Here is a 26,623-nt window from a genome sequence, read left to right as displayed (position 1 = left end):
GCTGTATTTCTAGCGCTGTAATATGGAAAGGACCTGGCTGTATTCTGCAGTGCCAACAAGCAAATTGTGCAGAAAAACTGTGCTCTCTGGATTGCTTTTTAAGGAAATAATGAAGATTAAGATCCAAAAAAAAGTATTCCTGGCCCCTGAGACCTGGGCCTTTGTATAGAAATATCTAACAGCAGCAGAAGGCAGAATTAGAATGGAGCCTCTTGTGCTATATGCACTGCAGTCTGCTATATACCCTGCCTACCTGCCTATATACACTGCCTGCCTGGTATCTCTGCAGATGGATTAGTCCTCAGAAGGACTGTTTGTTGAGATGGATATGTGTCTCTAATATACTTTGGTACACCTACACTAACTAGAAACAAGCATATCTCTCCCTGAAGCAGCAGCAGCTCTCCCTACACTGTCTGATTCCGGAGTGACTGTGACGAGCATGGCGACGCCAGGTCTGATATAGACCTGATGTTGCTGTGCGGCCAGCCAATCACTGTACTCCCACAACCAACATGGCTAACGCATTACAGTGAGTGGCAGGCAATCCCTGCATGTTCATTGGCTCTGTAAAGAGCGCCAAACATGCAGAGAGGGGACCCGAGCTCCCGCCGAGCAACCCCGGAAATACTCGGCGAGTTTGGAGCATGCTCGCTCATCACTAGTAATTGTGTTTATTCAGCCATTCTCTCCCACTTTGAATTCTTTTTTCCAGTACAGTAAAATGAATGGCGCCATTCAAAATTATAACTAGTCTCACAAAAAAACAAGACCACAGCACAGACTGTCCGAAGGACCGAGAGGAAGGCAGATTTAGAGACAGATCAGCGTCCTTCAGCCTCCACCATAGTGTAAGCACAGGGGAGGAGGGCAGGAGTTGTGTCTGCAGAGATCATCCGGGGACCAGAGAAGTTACAGAAGTCTCTGAAGTAGCAGTGGAGTTACATAAGGCGGGGAGGGACTGCAGAGGGCGGTGACAGCTGAACCCCTGCTGCCATGCTGCAGCCTCTGTGCCTCCATCTGCTCCTGGCACTGGGGATCCAGTGGATCCTGTGGGCCGCAGCCGCTTTACTCCACACTGAGAAGTTCTATGATCTGGCAGGTAAGCTCTCCACACTGCTGAACACACAGCGCCGGAAACCGAGGCTGCCAGTGCTGCAAACTCCCACAGATCAGTAGTGCAGTGGCGCCGTCTGCCCGATCTCCGGCCAGCGCCACTTACGGTACAGAGTCGGAGCTCACCTTATATATTATATATGTCATTACTTGCCCTAAACATTAATGGCTGCCCCAGCGCCGATCACATGACGGACGCTTTCCTGTAACCTAGCAACTAAGGGCGACGCTTCATAGCGTTACGTAAAGTCTAGTGCGCATGTGCAGGAATCCTTAGCGTTATATTGATGGGGAGAAACTTTATGAGAAGGAAGGCGATGACTTATCTCCAGAAACAACGCATTAGATCGCAGCTTTCCCTGCACAGCCGCACTATGCGCCAGCACTTCTAATCTGCACTGGGTTTTAAACGCAGATCGCTGTTTTTTATGGTGATAAATTGTAATATTTTCATTTTACTGAATGAGGGATTGCTGTATGTTTTTTTTTTTTTTTAATTGTACATATATTTTCATTTCTTTGCTTTTTTGCTGTTTACCTTCTGGAAAAAAAACTAAAGGTGTTATCCCACTTTGAAAAAAAGTGCTCCTCAAATCATTACAGTCATGTAGAATAAGACTTGTTCACACTTTCAGTTTTTTACCTCAGTATTTATAAGTCAAAACCAGGAGAGGAACAATCAGAGAAAAGGTATAATAGAAACACGTCACCACTTCTGCATTTATCACCCACTCCTGGTTTTGGCTCCCACTCCTGACTGAATACTGACCAAGTACTGATAGTGGGACCATGGCCTTAGGGTGCAGTCAGACGGCTGTATAAATCGGACAGAGATCTGAACGCAGTGCACGGACTGGCCGGCAGCTCTCCCAATCCGAGCGTGACAGCTTCATGTATTTCCATGCAGCCGTAACACTCGGGTTGAGAGAGCCACCAGCCAGTCTGAGCATTGTGGTCCAGTCTCAGTCCGATTTATATGGCCGTCTGACTACGCCCTTATAGTGACCTGACTGACAGATTCTCAGTTAACTCCTTCTGCCATCAGCATTACACAGTGGATGCAACAGGGAGGCCCCAATTCATCAAATTCGTTTCCCTAGAATTCTGGCATAAATAGCTTTGAAAAATCGTAAAATGTTGGCGCAACTCGGAATTGCTAAAAAATGTTGCGACTTTTGGCGTTTTCATGACAGTTTCTCCCAGCTTCACCAAAATATGTGGAGCCGTGGTGTAATTCATGATGAACTGGGGCGTTCCCTACTCCAGAAATCTCACTCCAGTCCCTGACTGGAGCAAGATTTCTGCCATGATGCACGGAGGTGCACGACCCTTGTCAGACGCTCCAAATTCATGAAGGGACATGCTCTTCTTCATGAATCAGGAGCCTTTGACTCCATCACGTCCCCTCATCAACGCCAGTGAGAAAATTGCCGATGTTGATGAATTGGGGCCTTTGACTATAGAAGGCGAATAGTGCAAAATTTTTAAAAACAAATAAAAAATACACCCCAAAAATTATACATTTAAGTAAAAAAAAAAAAAAAATTCCCAAAAGGTGTATAACTGTTTCAGGCTCATTCAGGCGTCTGTTTTTCACTGATAAAACATGTATTTATTATAGTCTATGGTGTTGCTCTCTTGTGCATTTTTTGCAGACCAATTGTCCATAAAAGAAAAAGCAGAGACATCCATTTTTTTTTATCCAATTTGTGAACCAAAATCTCGCATTCAAGTAAATGTGTATAAAAAAACACCAGACAGCACTCAAAAGCCATCCGACTGCTATCTGTTTAATAGGAGAAGCTTAGAACTATTTTTTTTAATTTTACATACAATAAAAAAAATGGTGTGTGAATTCGGCCATAGATGCATCTATTACATGATTACATGTGGAACGCTCTCTCTATAGTGTGGTCTACGTACTCCATGTGCTCCAGGCCATGTCTCTAGATGGTCTTCATGCTGTTCAGCACGGTGTATGATCGTAGCCCTGGTGCTGTTATTTGAGCAGGGGTACTCAGAAGCATTGGGAAATACAAGTGTAAAATATATGAACCGATGAAACTGTTAAATGTGAACCAATGTTCTTTTACAGCACATGGTCCCTGCTGACATTGCTAATAATTCAAGGGTCACAACGAGATTAGTGAAAAGACTTTGCCAAAGGTCACATGTAACTTCTAGCCTTGTTAACTTGATTGATGGCAAAACTCCCACTTAGCTGACGTGACCATTATATAAAGTGGTAGCTGCTCTATATTTTTTTAAGCCATTTATTTCTAGTTATTTGTATAGCACAAACAGTCTGACGCGTTTCACAAACTGTAATTACAATGGTTCCTTATGGCTTACAGTCTAATTTTCCTATCTCACATACATACACTTTAGATCCTGGTTCATACAGTGTAGGTGTAAAAGGAAACCAAAGGGTCCAAGGGAAACCCCTATGACACCACGATAAGATACAGACATGTTCTCAGAACCAGATTGAAAATGAGTTCCCCCGTATTGTAAGTCAGCTTCAGCTGATCACTCATATGGATATACACTATAGGGATAAAAGCGTCGGGTCTTGTCTCTTAAAGAGAATTAGATTTATACTGCCCAGAACGGTAGGCAGCATGAATCAAAGGCTGGCTGTGCGATTGTAGCCAGGTATGTTTTAGGCCTCATTCAGACGTCCGATTTTCTTACTTACGAGAAAAATTGAACTATTATTCTGATCAGTGTGGTCCGAGTGTGATCCGCTTTTCTCGTACGTGGAGAAATTATAAAATTAAAAAGTTCTCCACCTTCTCCATTCTGACAGTCTGTGAAAAATCGGACTGCACTCGAATGTCATCCGAGTGCAGTCCGATTTTTTTTTTTTTCACAGACCCATTGAGTTGCGTTGCCGATTTTGATCCGACCCTAGGATCAAAATCGGACATGTCTGCGATGTAAATGGCTACATAGACTATCACAGGTACAAGTGGTAACCGTGAAAATCATATGCAAAAATCGGACTTCTGAATGAGGCCTAACTTTGAAAAGCCGCAACATTTCAGAGAAAATATACTTTGAGAAGCCGGGAAGGGATCATAGAAAGAGACTTGACATAACCGGTATGGTAAAGAGAAAAAAATTGAAAGGCCTGAATTGTGGGGTTATTTAGTCGCCACGAGGGACGAGTGGACCCGTGGATGTTCTGGTTAGTTCGGGTTCCAGAACTCTACCCAAACTTGAACCCGTACCCCATAGAAGTTAATGGGTAACCGAGCTTTGGTGCTGTAAAATGGTCATAGTAAGGACTAGGGGACTGCCAAAGAAAGCTGAGTCTTTCTTTCTTTCTTTTTCTCTTTCTTTCTTTCTTTTTCTGCAAATAACAAGCCTTCATACGGTTAGGTGGATGGAAAAATAAAATGTCTTTTGGATGAAGGAGAGGAAACAATGAATGCCACGAGAAGAGGTTAAAGCATGATATGATGTCTTTATTTTCCTGTGTGACTCTCAGAGAATCCGAAAAGAAGATTTTGTATGAAATGGACAAGTAAAGTAGGTCTGAAAAAAAAAAAAAAAAAAAATCTGATATAATTCATCCACTAATTTACTAATTGGCAAATTTGAATCATGTCTACAGATTTTCTTATGGTGACCAGAAAATGTGATTTCTGTAGGTTATGGCATCTATAAGTACTGTTCACACCACTGAAATAATCAGCTCCTTGTGATGAGAATTGTGTGTTAATGTTTAACAGCCAGAAATGTAAAAATGAGGATGACATACTGGGTAAGTGAAGCCAAGAACAAAAATGGCTAGGGCAGAAAAAATGCAGCGGGTGAGGAGAGCCATAATAATGCATATATTTTACAGTCCCGGAATAATTAGTGCTTAGATAAGTGGAGCACACATTGCCCACAAGAGCTCAGACAGTGCCATAAAGTGCCCATTTATTGCTCAGGTATTACACACAGTGTAACGAAACTAGCAGCACAATAATGAAGGTTTCTGTCCCAAATCGTTCAACTTTGTGAAATGTGGCAAGACAAGAAAACACCTATAACTGGGCGCGATTTTTCCCCTCTGGACACTTAGTCCACGTTCACACAGAGCTTTTCGGAAGTGGAGAAATCTGTCAAGGTTTTCAGCAGGCATCAATTCTAGAAAATACTTTTTTTTTGGGATGGGGGGGTGTGATTTTTGTTTTGTTTTAAGCCTGTTTTCCAAAGGTACTTTTTTATGTAGTTAGGTTTTCAAAATCTCATAGGGCAAAAAAGCTATAAAAAAAAACCTCAAAAGCATGAACAGAAAAGTAGACTTTCCATTGAAATAATTAAGAAAAGTTTTCAAAGAGTATTTGAAGCAGTCTTTGAGGAGGACTTTGGAGCGGATGCGCTTTAAAATCTTCCTAAAAAAACTGTGTGACTGTGTAAGGGTGGTGGACTATGCTGTTGCATTTTACCCCTAAAGACATCATTCGCATTATGTGAATAATGTCATGCGTCTTTGTATATATTGTGTCATGTGAATCGTATTGCATTGTGGTGCTTGCCTGTGTAATATATAGAGTGTGATAACTATTGTTAGTGTAATATGTGTAGTGTGTAGCAATGTTATAGGGAATGTTTAGTGTAAGATAAGTAATATAGTGCATAGTGTTTAGTGTAAGGAAGTTCTGCCCAGCAACAGACAGCAGGGTCAGAAGTAGTTAAGTGTTGGGACTAGTCCACAGGAGGAGGACTTAGTGATTGGGACAGGACTGTGCTTTCTGGATAGAGTTAGATATAGAGTTTGGAGAGTAACAAGTGTGCAGTGCTGCCAAAGAGTGATCCACCGCTGAAAGAGACTGGAGTGAGGAATAGCGTGACCCTAAACAGAGTTACTGACGAGACTGAGAGACCTTCCAGAAGGTGTTATCAGATTAGACGCCGAGTCATGAGAAACCTAAAAACTTGCTAGTGCCGAAGATAACAGATCTGAAGAGGACTGAGAGCATGGGACTAGTGGGGGTCCCGAGCGGTAGAACCAAGTTGTCCATAGTGATAGGACGCAAAACCGCTGAGCAAGTAGAGAGAAACTCACTTATCAGGACTGTGGCCTAGAAGCTGGGTTGTGGCGAGGTAGAGACAAAACAGATAAGCTGCCGAGCCCTGGAGTAGCCTACAGAGGAAGGATACAGTGGGAATGAAGGCTTCTTACTGTGAAGGAAACATGCTCAAGACTGTGTACCCGCTATCCCTTCTACATAAACCTTATCAAGTCCCCATGTTTAAATGGAAGTCTCCTTTATTAATCTGTGGAATTCGTGGTCCTGGCCGGCCAATACCATCGGGTAAAGGCGGCATGCATGGACGCAAGGCCCTCACAGCACTAACACCATCACCTAGCCAGGACCCACTCTTTCATGTAGCTGGACAGGAGAAGGCCAGTGCCTCGCCTGCAGCTACCGCCCCGAGCCTCGTTACAATTTCACATAGAATCCACTTTAAAAATTATTTAAAAAAAAAACTTCAAAAAAACTCTTCAAAACTTCTTCAGGAATACTTTGGAAAAATAAATACATTAAAAAAAAACCCTCAAAAGAGCATTTCCTAAATTGGATTCTTCTCAAAAAGCTCATCACATTTTTACAACTTCAAATAACTTTGTGTCAACTCAGCCTTAGGGTATGTGCACACGATGTCCTCATTCCAATCTAAGTTTTCCTAGTCTAACTGATTCAGGAAAAAGCCGGCATTTTTTTTTTTGCCTGAAATGACTTCACTGGCGAGCGTAGAATGTACTTACTACTTCTTTTAACTGCTTCACAGTTTCTGATCCCTTAAGCAGTTAAAAAAGGAACAAAAGACAGAACATGTGCACAGCGATGTGGTTTTTCCATTGTTCTGCAATATGTTCACTTTTTTGCAGCGTTTTAGCTGTGCTTATTCAAGCGGATTTCAGGCAGAATCCGATTGAAAATGTCATTGTGTGCACTTAACCTTGGAAGTGATGGTTGTAACTCCCCATATCTGGGCTATATTATTTTATTGTAAACCTGCTCATATTAATAATAGTAATAGCAATAAAAATGTCCATTTAACCCTTTTGTACACTAGTAAATACTCCTCTAATTTATGACTTAGGATTAGTCACAGCTCCACTACTTCTTACCTCCTCTGATCTCTTCATTTCAGGTAAAGAAAATTAAAGGTCACGTCTTGTCTCTGTCATCTGTGACCTTACACTGTAGAAAACCTGACAGGAAATGTGTAATGAGATGAGATAACATATAACGGTGCTGCTGTTCTTATTGATCACACTTCTAGTTAAACATCAGATCATTTCTACCAAAAATACATTTTTGAACTGGCCTTAAAGTGACCCTCTATCCTGGATCTGAAAAGTGACTTCACGTTTCTCATGTATTCACCCTACCTGGCGCGCTCCGATGGTTTCCTGCTGCCTCCTCTCCTCAACTCACTGTTGCTTTCCTCCTGCTTTCAAACCTTTCCTATCCCATGGCACAAGGAAGGTGTATTTTAGATTTACCACTGCACTCCCTCTGCCTCGAGACGCAGCCACTTTTTCTCCTAATTCCCATGTGATCTTTTGCTTTAATACAGATTCACATGGTAATCCACCAAGGAGATGGCGGTAGACTAGACATTGCTACGCTTACTTGCATAGCTCACAAGTTGGGCATGTAACTTAATTTATTTTGTAGCAACCGTACTACCCATGGAAGCACCTGGGTGTTACTGGGTTACCTGCTGATCTTGTAGATTGAACAAAATAATACAGGCATGGGGGCATATCTTTTGATGTGCCTATTGTGTTGCCCTTCAATGTGATTGTGGGGCCCAATAGTTTGCTATGACAGCCGGGGGTCTGTTGAAGACCACCATGCCTGTCATCACAGGTGCCATTAAAACTAAGCCTGTGGCTGAACTTCAAAGTAGACCGTGAATTTTGCTATTGTAGCAAAGCCGGAAAGGACAGGGTTAAATCCTAGCTCTGCAGGGTTTGATTAGAGGCGCCTGCCTAGCTATGTCTAGAGCCAAGCCTTGTGTTCATTTTATGCCAGTCTGCTGAGGAATGCTGAGTAGAGTGGAGTGTGTTGGAGCTGGTGAGTGACCAGCAAATGTGAACTGGAAGGAAGAAACGACCTCTGGTGTTGGCAGTCTTAGCCAGAAGCTGAGAGGGAAAGGACTGTAATCTGTTCGGGTGAGCCCGCACTGATATATATATGCCCTGTTGAATGAACTGTTTATTTACTCTGATACTTTTTGTGTCCAGAAGAGGCTGTTTTGTTTTGAATTTTATGAAAGTAATAAAACTGCACATGTTTGGACCAGACCGCATTGCCTGAGTGAAAGCAACTTGCTGCTGAGCGTGGATCCCTACACTATATATAGCAACACTGTGGTATTTTTTCTTATCTTTGATCACCACAAGAATGCCGTAAGAAGCGATCAAAATGTCTTTTCCATCCCCAAATGGTATCAATAAAAATGTTATCTTGCCACGCAAAAAAATAAGCCCTCACAAAGCTCCATTGACCAAAAAATGAAAATGTTACGGGTCTCAGAAAATAGCGACACAATCAAAAATTGTTCTACAACTTTCCTCTTAAACATTAATAAAACTGGACAAGTTTGGTATCACAGTAATCGTACTGATGAGGAGAATCATATTGCCAGGTAATTTTTACCACAAAATGTATGCCGTAAAAGCAATTTCTAAAAAAACAATGTCAGAATTGTGGGGGGGTTGTTTTTGGAATGTCACCAAACTTGGATTTTTTGTGAACGTAGACTAAGTGTCCAGAGGGGAAAAATCGCGCCCTGTTATAGGTGTTTTCTTGTCTTGCCACATTTCACAAAGTTGAAAGATTTGGGACAGAAACCTTCATTATTGTGCTACTAGTGTTGGAAGAGAGCCAGTGTTGAAATCACTTGAGTCAGAAAAGGACCGACCATAGCGGCCCTGGGAAGACGATGAAAGGTATTTTAATGCACCTACACCATTAAACATATTGAGGGAAATTTAGGGAATACAATTTTTGTTGGGGGTGTTTCTTTAGTAAAAAAAAAAAAAAAAAAGAAACCTAAAAATAGCTCCTTTTATCTCATATTCCTGGGCTATCGTAAGTGTTTGTGTGAAGAATTTATTTTATTTGCTAATATATCACCATTAAGTCCACAGTGCTGTACAGACATCATCATCATTGTCACTATCAATATGTCTTTGGAGTGTGGGAGGAGACCCATTCAAACACAGTGAGAACATACAAACTCCTTGCAGATGTTGTCCTTGGTGGGGTTTGAACCCAGGACCCCAGCGCTGCAAGGCAACAGTGCTAACCACTAAAAAATAAGAGACTAGGATGCATTTTTAGAAGACAATAACAAAAAAGCTTATGAAATTGTATAAAGTTCTTTTCTGAGTGTTTGGTTCAGTGCATCGACAATTGGGATCAGGAGGGAAAGATTAGCGCTTTTGGGGCAAACTGGATCCTGCATTGTGGTCCTTGGTTGAATTTAATGGACATACTGTATGTCTTTTTTCAACAGTATTATGTAACATAATGAGCAAATACTCCATAGTAAGTAAATTAATTGTAATAGTGCATGTAAATAATATGGGGTACTTTATTAAAATTGTTTTGATCAAAAAAGTGTAAAAGCCATCCCACCATGACAAGGTGTACCCAATCGGGTTAGTACTTGATTCTTGTAGTTCACCTCACTATGTGCCAGCAGACGTAAAAATAGATAAGGGCAGAGCAGGAGCGGGGTCCCGATTGTTAAGATCCCTGCCCGTGGAAAGCTATATAAACAAAATGAACAGCCCAAAAAGGGGAACCACACCCCTGATTGTGCAAAGTACAAAAAAATGAACCAAAAAATTGAGCCAGAGCATACAGTTATATGAAAAAGTTTGGGCACCCCTATTAATCTTAAGCTTATTGTTTTATAAAAAATTGGTGTTTTTGCAACAGCTATTTCAGTTAGATATATGTAATAACTGTTGGACACAGTAATGTTTCTGCCCTGAAATGAGGTTTATTGTACTAACAGAAAATGTGCAATCTGCATTCAAACAAAATTTGACAGGTGCATAAGTATGGGCACCTCACTGGAAAAGTGACATTAATATTTAGTAGATCCTCCTTTTGCAAAAATAACAGCCTCTAGTCGCTTCCTGTAGCTTTTAACGAGTTCCTGGATCCTGGATGAAGGTATTTTTGACCATTCCTCTTTACAAAACAATTCCAGTTCAGTTAAGTTTGATGGTCGCCGAGCATGGACAGCCCTCTTCAAATGATCCCACAGATGTTCAATGATATTCAGGTCTGGGGACTGGGATGGCCATTCCAGAACATTGTAATTGTTCCTCTGCATGAATGCCTGAGTAGATTTGGAGCGGTGTTTTGGATCATTGTCTTGCTGAAAGATCCATCCCCTGCGTAACTTCAACTTTATCACTGATTCTTGAACATTATTGTCAAGAATCTGCTGATACTGAGTGGAATCCATGCGTCCCTCAACTTTAACAAGATTCCCGGTGCCGGCATTGGCCACACAGCCCCAAAGCATGATGGAACCTCCACCAAATTTTACTGTGAGTAGCAAGTGTTTTTCTTGGAATGCTGTGTTTTTTTGCCGCCATGCATAACGCCTTTTTGTATGACCAAACAACTCAATCTTGGTTTCATCAGTCCACAGGACCTTCTTCCAAAAAGAAATTGGCTTCTCCAAGTGTGCTTTTGCATACCTCAGCCGACTCTGTTTGTGGCGTGCTTGCAGAAGTGGCTTCTTTCGCATCACTCTCCCATACAGCTTCTCCTTGTGCAAAGTGCATTGAATAGTTGACCGATGCACAGTGACACCATCTGCAGCAAGTTGATGCTGCAGCTCTCTGGAGGTGGTCTGAGGATTGTCCTTGACTGATCTCACCATTCTTCTTCTCTGCCTTTCTGATGTTTTTCTTGGCCTGCCACTTCTGGCCTTAACAAGAACTGTCCCTGTGTTCTTCCATTTCCTTACTATGTTCCTCACAGTGGAAACTGACAGGTTAAATCTCTGAGACAGCTTTTTGTATCCTTCCCCTGAACAACTATGTTGAATAATCTTTGTTTTCAGATCATTTGACAGTTGTTTTGAGGAGCAAATGATGCCACTCTTCAGAGGAGATTCAAACAGGAGAACAACTTGCAAGTGGCCACTTTAAGTAGCTTTTCTCATGATTGCATACACCTGGCTATGAAGTTCAAAGCTCAATGAGGTTACCAAACCAAAAAAAGTGCTTTAGTAAGTCAGTAAAAAGTAGGTAGGAGTATTTAAAACAAGAAAATGATAAGGTTGCCCATACTTATGCACCTGTCAAATTTTGTTTGAATGCAGATTGCACATTTTCTGTTAGTACAATAAACCTCATTTCAAGGCAGAAACATTACTGTGTTCAACAGTTGTTACATATATCAAACTGAAATAGCTGTTGCAAAAACACCAATTTTTATAAAACATTAAGCTTAAGATTAATAGGGGTGCCCAAACTTTTTCATATAACTGTATGTTGGTGCAATGCTTAGGTGTGCGTTCACACTGTGGCCATTTAACAAACAGGCCACAGAATTACGAGAATGTTGGGGGATGATCACGTTTTTCACTGTATGGCTCACTTTCTTAATAGGTAGCGGGACATTTATACTTCTGTCGCATCTTAGCCTGAGATGGAGAGGAACAAAGTTTTTCCGCCAGCAAGTCCAGACTGGTTTGGTCACAGTATGGGCAGTTCGGTAAGTACATGTATAAAATAGGGGGAGTGTCAGCATACATAAATATGTGGCCTATAGATGGCACTACAGAGTTTCCATCTTTCTAGAGAATAATTCTTTTGTTGAATATTATATCACTAATTTGATTTCTTTCTTTCTTTAGTCTTGGTACATTTTTGTTCCTACGAATCCTCCGAGATGGGCACGACAGGAGATTTGATAAAGTGCGAGATAATCCTGGAATGTTTTTTGTGTACTGGACAGTACAAGGTGAGAAGTTGCAAAGAAGATATCAATGTGCTTGAAAAGAACAGAATTTTGGAATCATAGGCCTGATACATCAAGACCGGTGATTTTTCTCTCAGATCTTGATGAGGAGGCATGTAGGACTTGTTGAACTATTCTGATTCATTGAATGGACCACATCTCCTAATGAATCAAGAGCATCTGACAAGTGTTGTGCACCTCTGTGAGCCCCGCCACCAATGTTACTCCAGGGTATATGCTAATTTCTGTTCAGTCTATCTCCAGGAATTAACATATACACCATGCTGCATCATCACCTCATCACATAAATCTCACGGGGCTCACTTATCCAGATATAATACTTTGAACATGACATCTACAGTATGCATATGCGCAAATGTGTGTGTGTGTAGTAGCCACATCCAAAATGGCCGATTCATCATAATAAAGTCCCACATCCAATATGGCGGAATCCCTGCTTCCACACAGGTAGTGTGTAATTATAATTGTGCATATGCAAAGGCAAAACAATTACACTTCCTTGCTATTTATCACTATAAAATCTTGCTTATATATTATATAGTAGCTACAGGGAGTGAGTACAAACATGGATGTGCAACATATATATTGTAACATCTATGTCTGTACTCATTCCCTTTGCTTCTGTCGCTGAGCGATGCTGTGCCTTTGTTGCGGGTGACGAGCGGCAAGAATGCGGCAGTTCTGCGTAATATTCTGGGGCTTCTGATGTTTTACAGGCAGGGAGCTCATAGATTAATTCCTGAGCATAGGTTTCTATTTATTACCTTCTGAGACTCTAAGGTGGGGCTTTACGTTATATAAACGCCTAGCTCCCTGCCTCCAGTGCCAGTTACAAGTTCTCCTTACTCTGGTTCACTCCTCCTGTTTCTCTGCTTCCGCTTTGCTAGTTTGATTCCCATTTTTGACCTTTGCCCATGGTTTTGACTATTCTGCTGACAATTATGTCCATGTTGGTGACCTCCTGGTATTGATTCGACTTCCTTACCATAGGCTACCCGCCTGTTCCACTGGCCAGCAGCCATTACATGTACCCAACCCAGAGACCCCTGTGTAAGTCCAGATCCCTATACAGGGAATGAAAGGGTGAAGTCCAGGGAACTCCCATGGGATCCACTAGATGGAGTGGCTAGTGCAACGCCTGTTTGTGGAAAAAAAATAAAAAGAATGATGCTCATGGGTGGATATTCACTTAAGGGGGTTGTCCAGGCTTACTATACTGATTACCTATCAGTACGATAGATCATGAATATCAGATCAGTGAGAGTCTGGCATCCCACCAATCAGCAGTATTCAACACTGGCTAAGCCTGGAGTCCGGACAGTACAACTCCATACACTATGTAGTGGCCAGTCTCTGGTACTGCAGCTCAGTTCCTATTAAAGGGAAAATACTTAAAGGATGAATAAATATATGGTTTGCCAAAAACACCAGATAGCTGTTTATGAATATGGTGCTTATGGAATGATACATTTGGTGCACACTATGTACCCAAGTTTTGTGCTGTGGGATGTGAAGTCATGATTTTGTTTAGACCAGGGATGTCAAATTCAAACACTCAGCGGGCAAAAATGAAAAACTTGGACAAAGGTACGGGCCAGCCAGTATACAGTATAATGGGCCCCACACAGTCCTCCATACAGAATAATGAGCCCCACATAGAGCTACATACAGTATTATGGCCCCACATAGTCCTTCTTACAGAATATTGGGCCCCACATAGTCCTCCATACAGTATTATGGGCCCTACATAGTCCTCCATACAGTATTATGGGCCCCACATAGTCCTCCATACAGTATTATGGGCCCCACATAGTCCTCCAAACAGTATAATGGCCCCACATAATCCTCCATGCAGAATAATGGGCCCCACATAGTCCTCCATACAGAATAATGGGCCCCATATAGTCCTCCATACAGTATAATGGCCCCACTTAGAGCTCCATACAGTATAATGGTCCCCACATAGTCCTCCATACAGTATAATGGGCCCCACATAGCCCTCCATACAGTATAATGACCCCACATAGTCCTCCATACAGTATTATGGGCTTCACCTAGTCCTCCATATAGAATAATGGGCCCCACATAGTCCTCCATACAGTATAATGGCCCCACATAATCCTCCATGCAGAATAATGGGCCCCACATAGTCCTCCATACAGAATAATGGGCCCCACATAGTCCTCCATACAGTATAATGGGCCCCACATAGTCCTACATACAGAATAATGGCCCCACATAGTATTCCATACAGTATAATGGTCCCCACATAGTCCTCTATACAGTATAATGGGCCCCACATAGTCCTCCATACAGTATAATGACCCCACATAGTCCTCCATACAGTATTATGGGCCTCACCTAGTCCTCCATATAGAATAATGGGCCCCACATAGTCCTCCATACAGTATAATGGCCCCACATAATCCTCCATGCAGAATAATGGGCCCCACATAGTCCTCCATACAGAATAATGGGCCCCACATAGTCCTCCATACAGTATAATGGCCCCACTTAGAGCTCCATACAGTATAATGGTCCCCACATAGTCCTCCATACAGTATAATGGGCCCCACATAGTCCTACATACAGTATAATGGCCCCACATAGTATTCCATACAGTATTATGGGCCTCACCTAGTCCTCCATATAGAATAATGGGCCCCACATAGTCCTCCATACAGTATTATGGGCCCCACATAGTCCTCCATACAGTATAGTGGGCCCCACATAGTCCTCCATACAGTATTATGGGCCTCACCTAGTCCTCCATATAGAATAATGGGCCCCACATAGTCCTCCATACAGTATTATGGGCCCCACATAGTCCTCCATATAGAATAATGGGCCCCCCATACTCCTCTATACAGAATAATGACCCTACATAGTCCTCCTTACAGTATAATGATCCCACATAGGGGTGGCTGTTCTGGTGTCGGGGGCCAAGTGTAGCCGCCCACGGGCCAGAGTGTGACATGTATGGTTTAGACTTACCACTGCACTCCCCATACCACTGCAGCAGGAATCTTGGAAGCCGGAAGTGTGGAGCATCAATCTAAGGTAAGACGGCAGCCACTGGCAAACAGAGGGCACAAGGTAGGATAACGGATGAGAAATATAGATTGGGTGGAAGATCGCTTTAAAGCTATGGGAACTCAATGTCATTATCCACTACTGCATGCAAGGGAGTTTATGATATTTATTTAACTCGTGTGCTATGAACGGTTTATTCCAGTGGTGATGACAGGTAGTGATGAAGAGAAGGGATTTAATCAATTTCACTCATTAGTGACATCACAGTGACATACAGAGTTATTTTTTATACTTTTTATCCAGCATTGGATGCGTCTTCTTATTCTTTACCAGGTATATGGATATTTGTAACATTACTTCCATCCTTAATGTTAAACCTTGAGACAAGAAACAAGCCCCTGGGGCTGCCGGACCACCTGGGCTGGACCTTGTGGGCCCTGGGATTTCTCATACAAGCAGTTTCAGATCAGCAGAAATGGAGTTTTAAGGCTGATCCCGATAATGCGGTGAGTGTTGTCCTGTATTCCCGGTCCCACATATTCATCACTGAGTGACCTGACCATTTATTGTGAATCTGTCAGGATGTAAGGATGTAAATTTCATAGCAGAACTGTGTGTAATCCATATTATATATATATATATATATATCAAACAGTAAAAATGATTTATGTCACTATAGATGTGTAGTTAGAAGCGATGTAAAAAAAACAACAACCATGAATTATATATAAACTTCCTGAAATTTAGTTGTTCTGGGTCCAGACCAGTGAAAACCTGCCCTCTCCTGCTGAAATGAGATTTGGCATTTCTATTGCTAACTTCTTACAAGATGACTTTGGCAAACAAGTAGCAATAAGGGAAAAGGACATTGTACATGTTCACATGCAGCGTTATTTTTCTGCAACCAAAACCTTCCCTCCTGGCAGTAAAATCACTGCTTCTAAAACACTATTTGCTGCGTTTTTTTGGGGTGCGGATTATATGTCTGATTTGTCTACAGAACATGTTTCATAAATTTAGTTTTATTCACCAAGAACGCAGCAAAAAACGTCACAAAACCTGTTGGCTGTTTTTTTTGCACTTTCTCATTGCTTTCTATGGGTGAAAAAAAATCCTTAAAGAATTGACATGCTGCAGATTTTAAAAAAGCTGCAGTGCTCAAATTCAGCCAGGAAAATAAAAACAAGCGTGTGTAAATTGCTGGAGGGCGGTAGCCATGGGCGAGTGGCTGCTCCTTGACACCCTGGCATTTTACAGAAAAATCATGTCCCAGTACCAATGTGCTGACGTGTGAGGGGTGTGTTGCACTCACTGTCTGTAGGACGCAGACCTCCGCTGTCGCCAGGCCTTCTTCTTCAGGAGACACTGCACATAACTCAGGGGACGCCCAGTTCCATTTAACACACAGAAGTTTACTGGACAGATCAAGTTCATCAGATTGTAACACGCAGTATTCGGCACAGCACTTCTCATTTCTTGCTTCCTTAATACAGTACATTTTCTGCATTTCTATCCGTTTTTCCCGGACTATCCCTTCGCTCACTGCCCCAAAGATTCCCAGTCCAGTTCCGCAGTACTCCCAAGAACCATTATCTCCCCCACATGCTGTTCCACATCCATCTTTCTCTGTACGCCAGGGGATGAAATGCTCTTCACAGAACCTGTAACGAGCCTTGAGCACATTGCAGAAATGTCCGCAGGGGATTTTATAAGGCCTCATGCTGCCCAGAACATTAGGTTCTCGCTTTTGCCATCAGCCCACTACACCTTGAACTCCCTATCTACCCAGCTAACAGAAAGCTGTCCCTTTTTACTGGGACTTTCCCCTCCCACTATGGGCTAGTCCCAAACTTTAACTATATATGTCCCTACAGTCTGTAGCTGGGTAGATCTCTCTCGCAAACACTGTGCATTACATTTCTTTACTCTTACAATGCTTATCACACTCTATCTTATACGTATAATATATACCCTAATATATCAAATTTTTATTAGATACTCATTAAAAGCAGGACACATATCAACCCAAAACAGGTTCGTAACACTCCTCGTATTAAATACTGTCCAGACTGCATGGACAATCCCGTTGAACACGCTCTCTTACCCTATACTTATTCCATACTGCATACTATCTTATGTCCTAAATGTTAAACTATGTCTTACGCTATACTTTATACATTACTATATCACAATTTATATAAAAAGAAAGTATAACACTACTCACACTACGTTATAACACGATTGGTGGCTTCAGGGGTAGGAATGCCACAGTACAGTCCAGCACTCTTACACGTGTGCGAGACATTTCTGAAATCTCATAGCTTATGCAGTTGCAGGTACTGTAAAATGCAGCTTTTCTGCAGAAAAAAACGCTGCGTGTGAACATAGCAAAATGCGGGGAGAGGATCTGCTGCTCTGTCTGTGATATACAGATTCTCACCTTATGTAAGAAGAAACTGCTGAGATAATTCTCAGTTTATCTAACCTTAAAGCGAAGTAGTCAGCAGCTTTACCAGACATCGAACTGATTAGATATAAGACGTACTGGTGCGTTCTATGTTTGGTCCGATAAGCTGGAGCTCCATACTCGGCAGATGCCGGGTGTGTTCTACAGGGGAGTTGGATGTTTCGCCCCCGCACATTTCATCCCCAGCATTTGGCCCCCAGGATGTTTTATCCCCCGCACATTTCACCCCCGCACATATCGCCCCCCAGTTCACCCCGGCCCGGGGGCGAAATGTACCTGAGGACGAACTGCTGGGGGGAAATTGCTGGGGGCGAAACTTCCTATAACCAAATTAGCACTTAATGAAAAGGCCCATATCTCTGGAACCGTAAAGCAGATTTAAAAGAAAAGAAAAAAACTGAATTATCAGGGGAGTAACACGAATAAAATAAAAGCGAAAACTAACCCCATTTGACATAATGAAAGGTGTAATTTAAATATGATTGACAGAGAAATTTAAATGAAATAATTGCATGGAGCGATCATTCCAGCCCATGTCCTACCCCATGAGGAGATAGCGTGACTCCTAAGGGATGTTATTGAAGCCAGCCCCTGTCACTTCCATCTTGGTCTAATGGTTGGGATTTATAGGAGATCAGTCATTGTACTATACAAGCGATCAGATGCTCTAGTCCCCTAGGGGGACTAAAAAATTAGGTAAGAGTTAATAAAACATTTTTTAAAATATATTAAAAAATAAAACAAAGAATTAAAAGTTTAAATCACCACACTTTTCCCAATGATAGAAAAAGACATCTACAATTATTTAACATATGTTTTCAATGCCTAAAAGGAAAAAAAATAAATGCTAGACCTGTTGGTTTTCAGTCACTTGCACGCTCACAAAAAATGCAATAAAAAGCAATCAAAATATGGTATGCACCACAAAATAGCATCACTAATAATTACAGCTTAGTGCACAAAAACAAGCCCACAGGTTAATCAACAGAAAAATAAAAAGTTTCCGGGCTCACAAAATGGCAATAGAAACAAAAAGTTCCATATTACAAAGTTCAGATTTTTTTTAAGCACTAAAATACAATATCAAAGAAGCCTTATGAGATTACTGCACGAGTGGTATAAAATAACATAAAAAAATAATGGCAGAATTGCATTTTGGTAAAATGAATATGGTAATGAATGATGTCATTCAAAACTACAACTTGTCCCACAAAAAGACCTCATACGGTTTATGTTGATGGAAAAATAAAAAAGTTATAGTTTCTAGAAAGAGGAAAAACAAAGTGCAAAAAAGGAAAAATCACTTGGTCAAGAAGAGGCTAAGATATATCTATCATTTTAATTAGTAGTATATGTGACCCATTGTAATATATCATATATGGGAAAATGGCATATTCCTTACTTTCCACCAGCTTGTAGTTACTCTGCAAATGTTCAAAAACCTCCTAAATCACTAAGAAATCCTTTTGGAGTAAAACGGCAAATACTCGACAAGGAAGAGGAGATACTGCAGCGGGATCGGTTCTGCAGTGTCAGAATCAACTGTAAGAGGGAAAGAGGAAGACAATTCATCACTGTTCTTCTTCCTCTGTATGAGAGATTGGGGAAGGGACATAAATAGGTAACACATTTCATTAGTCAGACCAGACAATGCAGGTCTAACTAACCAGGAAATAGCCCTCCACTTCAACAGCAACGGAGAGAAAATATCACAATTACTTAGCAGTAATTTGATTTTCCTGACCCACAACATCACCACAGAGAGAGAGGATCTGCCATCCAGGAACCGCTTGAAGGACCTTTCTACCGAAGGACAGATCAGAATGCCCAAATCCACTCTACAGTGCCTGAAAAAGGTGAAAACTCATGCCTCTGAGATTTAAGATTATCACAGAAGGAATGGAGGACAGTCTCCTGAAGTCTACCAAAGCTTGCTGATACTTTGGAAAGTGTCAGGGTCAGGTCCGTTAATCACCCCATCTGGAAGAAAAGTGTTAAATATAGGGTTCACAGAAATGGCCTGTAACTGATTTCTCCGAGCTGATATGAGAGCTATGAGCAAGGCAGTCTTCAGAGTTAGATTTCTGATAGATTCCCTAGAGGTTCAACAAGGCCTTAAGGACAAGATTTAATTCCAAGGAGCTACTTTTGGGCTAGCTGTGGGCCTAGATCTAAAGGAGATGGTAACAAATCAAACCATGGTCAGCAATATTTTGGTCAAAAAGGGCATTTAAAGCAGAGATCGGTTCATTGTTTGCTAGTAAAGAAAGACCCATTTCCAACCCTCTTTGAAGCATTTCAAACACTGAAGATAAAGAGATAACTCTACCAGTGGCCGAAACTATGTTAGCAAAACTTTTTCCAAATATTAACATAGATAAGGGAACTGGCCCACTTTCTACTTTTAAGCAAGAACTCTACTAAATCCGGAAAAAAAACCCTGAGAGGCTAGCAAGCTCCTCTCAAGTTCCAGGCTGTAAGATGAAGGCTCCAAACCTGAGGATGAAAAACTGGGCCCTGAGACAGTAGATGAGAAAGTTTCAACAGCACAAAATGGTCTTAGAAATGATTCTTAGCCACATGATGCAAAGCCTTCTAGGACAGAAGAGTGCAATCAGAATGTCTCTGGCTCTATCTTCCATGCTTTTCTCCAAAACTCTAGGAATCAGTTCAATAGGGGGAAAAGCATAGGCCTCACCCAAATAAAACTTCGGGAAAACATCCACCATCCAAGGAGTCTCCCTTTAGTTCATTGGACAAAAGGCTTCCCCCTGACAATTTTCCTAGGTAAAAAAAAAAGATCAATCATTGGAAGAATCGACAATGCAAATATCTGCTTGAAGACCTCCCGACTCAAAGACTGCTCCCCTTGATCTAGCTGATGAGGGATTGAGAAATCTCCTAAAATGTTCTCCGATTCCGTGAGGTGATGGGCTTACAGAGTAAGGAAGAGAGGAGATTTGATTCTAAACCTCAGAATATTCTCTAATTCAGACATGAGGAATAAGGACTTTGTCCTCCACTGGTGGCTGAGATAAGAGACAGCTGTTCAGTACCACAGCCTTTCCTGCAATCCAGGTACTGGCTTTTTTCAGTATTATTCTGAACACTGTCAAGTCAACAGTACGGTGGCTCGGTGGTTAGTACTGTTGCTTTGCAGTGCTCAGGTTCTGGGTTCAAATCCCATCAAGGATAACAATGTGCAAGGAGTCTGTCTGTTCTACCTGTGTTGGCATGGATTTCCTCCGAATACTCCAGTTTGCTCCAACACTCCAAAGTCCTACTGATAGGGAATTTATATTGGGGCAGCAATGATAGTGTATTTAAAGCACAGTGGAATTAATGGTGCTAAATAAGTAAATAATATGCCTCTCCCACCCCAATGACCACTGGATTCTGGATTACTGAATGAAAGACTCCCATGAAGACATTCATTCACAAGGGATTTCATATTGAACACTCCTTGTATGAAATTTAGCCCTTGAGATTGCCTACTTTTTGCTAAATAATGACACGGTGTAAATTTGTGCTGTTGTTGTTCATCTTAGATTATATTTACCTAATTTTAAGACCTTTTTAAGAGCCAGATTTTTCTATTAGATCCTGATTCCTGATATGTAAAAGCATTAGTGATAAGCGAGCAGTAAACTGCTCGAGTGCTCGGTACTCGGACTTAGATGATTCAAATGAGCTTCTTATGGCAGAGAGAGACAACACGCCCCTAGAGCTCTTCAACTCACAAAGCGTCCAGCTGACAGAGGAGTCCCTGCTCTTCCAGCACGGAAATTCCCGGCTTCAGTGCGGCGTGCGGCTCAGCTGATTCAGAATCAAATGATCTTATTACAGGGACCCAAGCAACACGCGATACTCGGCACTGCTCGATACTCAATCGAGCACCCTGATCAAGTATCGAGCACTGCCGAGCACGCTCGCCCATCACTAAACACCATATCATTAAAAGAGTTTTTTTCTTGACTGTCTGAAGAGTGATTGGGATATATTTATTAGGAGGCACCTTAAGTATCAATTATTATGAATCAGTGGATATTGGTGTAGATATTAGAGAGTTGCTCAGACTACAGTGGGTACGGAAAGTATTCAAACCCCTTTAAATTTTTCACTCTTTGTTTCATTGCAGCCATTTGGTAAATTCTAAAAAGTTAATTTTTTTCTCATTACAGTACACTCTGCACCCCATCTTGACTGAAAAAAAACAGAAATGTAGAAATTTTTGCAAATTTATTAAAAAAAGAAAAACTGAAATATCACATGGTCTTAAGTATTCAGACCCTTTGCTCAGTATTGATTAGAAGCCCCCTTTTGAGCTAGCACAGCAATGAGTCTTCTTGGGAATGATACAACAAGTTTTTCACACCTGGATTTGGGGATCCTCTGCCATTCTTCCTTGCAGATCCTCTCCAGTTCCGTCATGTTGGATGGTGAACGTTGGTGGACAGCCATTTTCAGGTCTCTCCAGAGATGCTCAATTGGGTTTAGGTCAGGGCTCTGGCTGGGCCAGTCAAGAATGGTCACAGATTTGTTCTGAAGCCACTCCTTTGTTATTTTAGCTGTGTGCTTAGGGTCATTGTCTTGTTGGAAGGTGAACCTTCGGCCAAGTCTGAGGTCCAGAGCACTCTGGAAGAGGTTTTCATCCAGGATATCTCTGTACTTGGCCGCATTCATGTTTCCTTCAATTGCAACCAGTCGTCCTGTCCCTGCAGCTGAAAAACACCCCAATAGCATGATGCTGCCACCACCATGTTTCACTGTTGGGATTGTATTGGGCAGGTGATGAGCAGTGCCTGGTTTTCTCCACACATACCTCTTAGAATTATCACCAAAAAGTTCTATCTTCATCTCATCAGACCAGAGAATCTAGTTGACTTTGTAGAACTTTCTCCCATCTCCCTACTGCATCTCTGGAGCTCAGCCACAGTGATCTTGAGGTTCTTCTTTACTTCTCTCATCAAGGCTCTTCTCCCACGATTGCTCAATTTGGCTGGACGGCCAGGTCTAGGAAGCCATCTGGTGGTCCCAAACTTCTTCCATTTAAGGATTATGGAGGCCACTGTGCTCTTAGGAACCTTGAGTACTGCAGAAATTCTTTGGTAACCTTGGCCAGATCTGTGTCTTGCCAAAATTCTGTCTGTGAGCTCCTTGGGCAGTTCCTTTGAGCTCATGATTTTCATTTGGTCTGACATGCACTGTGAGCTGTGAGGTCTTATATAGACAGGTGTGTGCCTTTCCAAATCAAGTCCTATCAGTTTAATTAAACACAGCTGGACTCCACTGAAGGAGTAGAACCATCTCAAGGAGGATCACAAGGAAATGGACAGCATGTGACTTAGATATGAGTGTCTGAGCAAAGGGTCTGAATACTTATGACCATGTGATATTTCAGTTTTTCTTTTTTAATAAATTTGCAAAAATTTCTACATTTCTGTTTTTTTTCAGTCAAGATGGGGTGCAGAGTGTACTTTAATGAGAAAAAAAATGAACTTTTTAGAATTTACCAAATGGCTGCAATGAAACAAAGAGTGAAAAATTTAAAGGGGTCTGAATACTTTCCATACCCACTGTATGGTTTATGTACATCTACAATGTAATACAGCGGTTTAGATGGTATTATATTTATGTTGACATATTCCACTGATAATCCAATGTTCATTTCAGTAGGTGATTTGTGATGCTTTTTCCCTACAGCAAATCACATTAACTACTTAAAGGTAATTACAACCAGAAGTCCAATAAAATAATTAAAATCTCTACCTCTAATTATCCTGAGAAGAGCAAAGCAGATTGTTGGGCTTTCTGGAACTGAGCACCCAGGGCATATACCCCAGATGAACCCTTACGGCTGCTCTCCTAAAGCAAGCAATGGTTTTATGACAATTAGCTTTCAACTTATAAGGACCCTGATCCATATGTCAGTTTACAACTTATAGATAACATGGGGAGGGTGTATTACATTCTGTGGTCTACTTTTTTGTAAGCCAGAGCAAATAGATAGTAACAGGGGCTTCATCTATTTGCATCATTTAATGCTACATGTATGATTGGTTGAAACTTCCCCTGGCAATTTCAGCTGATTCCTGGGGGTTCAAAGGAAAGGATTCATGACAATCAATTGATGGCCAATATGGCCATTTTTAGAAAAGAGGTCGCCTTCATTAAGGAACCCCTTAAAAACTGTTGCTAAAATGGATCAAAATATTTCTATTTAAGTGCATATGTAACACCTCCTCCAAAAATTAGGCATATTTGAATTATATGACTCCAAATTTGAGTCTGTTATTTTTAAATATTTCTACTCACTTGCAGTCCCCTATTCTGAGCCCACAAACTAGAAATATGCTGCATGCAGATGAACGAGCCATAGAAGTCTTCTCCGCACTGTGTGCATCATCCTGCAGCATACTGTCCATTTCAAGGTACACAGATTTAGAATTATTTGTTTCTATTCAATTACTGTAAGTTAGGGTGGGTTCTTGAAGGAGTCTCCTTAAAGGGGTATTCTTATGTTGTGTGTTCAGCAGCACAGAGCTCTGTGGTTTCCTTACTTCCTGGTTGCTGAGGGGGACTCCTCCTTGAGTGACCGTTCTGCTTCAGTAGTCCTACTACTGAGCTCATGCTAGGGGGACACCTTGTCTACCATTGGGTGTTCTGAAGTGTACACTTTTATCATTATATTTACAAATAGAAATAGCACGGTCTTTGAACAAGTGCCTGGCTTGGGAAAGTGAGAGCAGTGACTAGGAGAATTGTTCTGGAAAATGTCCATGGTGGAGGCCAGGGGATTGTGATTATGCAGGACATCAGATACAGTCAGGAGCTGAAAGGGAAGGAGATGAGCAGCTAACTGGTGTATAGAAATTAATGGGCTGGAGAGAGCTGACTGGGATCTCAGAAGTTAACTACTCAGCCTGGACTGTAATTACTGCGCATATTTGGCCAGGCTCTGATGGTTGATTTCTTTGCCAACAAGCTGTACACTAAGTAAGAAAAAGGCTCTCATATCAGGAGAATAAAAATGCAGATAGAAAAAGAAAGTCAATTGCAAACTTGCTTATTTTCCTGCTGTCTAACTAAAGCAATTTCATAGCATGAGCGTACCCCTTTAAGGCCTTGTATAAATTTGTACAGTGCACTACACAGTTCATTGCACCAGGGTTTCAATCTAAATGGCCAAAAAACATGATGCACATTAAATATTGCTGTATTGTTATTTACATGCAGCTAGCGACTAATTCTTGTATCAAGAGGGTCGGACTAGTTCATTATGCTTTATGTAGTTTATTAACTTGCCATTTTACTGCTAGATTCTTGTCCTTTAGGCATCGCTGGTGTAGTTATATGCTAACTAGTGTACTTATAGTCTAAATACTTTAACTGGCTCATATAAGTCAGTCTGGTTTATGGTATTTTTACTGTGATTTTTAATTTTAAAGTATTGTTTAGAGTATTATACACAATGTCGTTTGTAGGTTACTATATGTAAAGTTTGCTCTGATGCTTGTGTTGCAGGCGTATCTGGTAAACTAAAGCAACGTGACATTTTGTTATCTGTTTAATTTCTATAGGGCAAATTTATCCAAAGTGGTCTGTGGGCATACAGCCGTCATCCAAACTACCTGGGGGAGATCCTGCAGTGGAGCGGCCTGTTTCTGTCTGCCTCATCAGTGCTAAGTGGTTACCAGTATCTGAGCATCATATCTCCAATATTTGTGTGGTTCCTACTCAGTTATGTCAGTGGTATTCCCATTCTTGAGAGACAAGCAATGAAAAGATGGGGCGAGGACCTAGCGTATAAGAACTACGTCCAGCAAACACCTGTACTCTGGCCATTGAAATTCTAACCTCTGCCTCCAGAAGTAATGAACATAATCTTGTTGGCCAATTTTTTTTTTTCACACAATGACAGTATAAGAAAAGTCTTCCTTACAATACGGAATCGTTTCCTTTTTCCCCATAAGTCAACAAAATGTTAAATAAAACCTTTGAAGATTAAGAAGTTTTGACCTTTTAACTTACAAATCTCATTTTGAACTGGGCAGATGGATGACATTTGGGCAAATAAATCATAACAGAAATGATAGAAAAAAAATGTAATCTTTCTCCAGGGGCTAGCAATTGTATAAAGCCCCTAAGTTTCAGTCTTTAGTTATGTACATTATAATAAAATTCAAGTTCTAAGGTTATAGGTCATTTTCTTCCTCCACACTTACAATTGCTCATTTTGCTTTTCTGCCCAGTTAATTCTTCTCTTTTCTCTGCTCTATGTAGAAACAGAAAGTCTCTTGTCCACGCATGAATCATTCCTCTCTTCATTCCTCTCTTCAAATCCTCTTTAATCAGATCCTGACCCAGCTGCTCCCCCTCTCGCCAGTGACTTTTGCAGTGACTCATGACTCATCCAGGGAAAACAGACTTCCTGTTTGTACATAAAGCTTTGGAAGGGTTCAGCTAGTCAGAGTCTAATCACTTGATGTCATAGACCTAATGAAAAAGAGAAGAATTAACTGGGTAAAAAGGCAAAATGAGCAATTGTAAGTACACAGTGCTAAATAATATGATGTTTGCAATATATTAAGAGGATAAAAACTTTGATGGGAGTGCTTCTTTAAGCTCTGGGGGTCAAGTGATGCAAAAATCTCATTCTATAAAAATGAGCATAGATAAGAAAATTCAAGCAAATAAGATCAGTTAATTATGAGTAGAGTATTCATGAGTATAGAAATGAGTTATACAGTGGAACCATGGACCATACAGGTGTTGCAGCTGATTAAATAATGTATCCTATGACGGCTATCTGAAAGCAGTCTAAGGTGCCAAGAGATAACTGATGGCCTAACGATGGATATGACAGGTTTCCTCTCAAAGGGTTTCTATAAATTACAAATTACATGGAGAAATTGGGCCCCACCTCTTATTAAATTCAGGTTTCGAATTCAGTCCCACTGCCACATGGGTAATATAA

The 26,623-nt window shown here is 41.3% G+C and overlaps 1 protein-coding gene across 2 annotated transcripts; it reads left to right on the top strand.

The window, feature by feature from the left end:
* The first annotated feature begins 855 nt into the window (after positions 1-855).
* Positions 856-25,657, top strand: LOC141250131 (uncharacterized). Of its 2 annotated transcripts, XM_073669878.1 has the most exons (6): positions 856-1,102; positions 11,774-11,879; positions 12,022-12,128; positions 15,513-15,685; positions 23,968-24,077; positions 25,227-25,352. In XM_073669878.1, the coding sequence occupies exons 1-6, from the start codon at positions 997-999 to the stop codon at positions 25,330-25,332; spliced, it is 708 nt and encodes a 235-aa protein (XP_073525979.1). In that variant the 5' UTR covers positions 856-996; the 3' UTR covers positions 25,333-25,352. The 2 variants fall into 2 exon arrangements, with proteins under 2 accessions (XP_073525979.1, XP_073525977.1); XM_073669876.1 differs by lacking the exon at positions 23,968-24,077 and having other exon boundaries at positions 860-1,102; positions 25,227-25,657.
* The last annotated feature ends 966 nt before the right edge of the window (positions 25,658-26,623 follow it).

Source organism: Phyllobates terribilis, unplaced genomic scaffold, assembly GCF_046119375.1.
Source record: "Phyllobates terribilis strain yellow unplaced genomic scaffold, ASM4611937v1 Scaffold_2__4_contigs__length_985480577, whole genome shotgun sequence".
Classification (NCBI taxonomy): domain Eukaryota; kingdom Metazoa; phylum Chordata; class Amphibia; order Anura; family Dendrobatidae; genus Phyllobates; species Phyllobates terribilis.
Note: the sequence above shows the minus strand (reverse complement) of the source record. Positions and strands in the feature narration are given on the sequence as shown.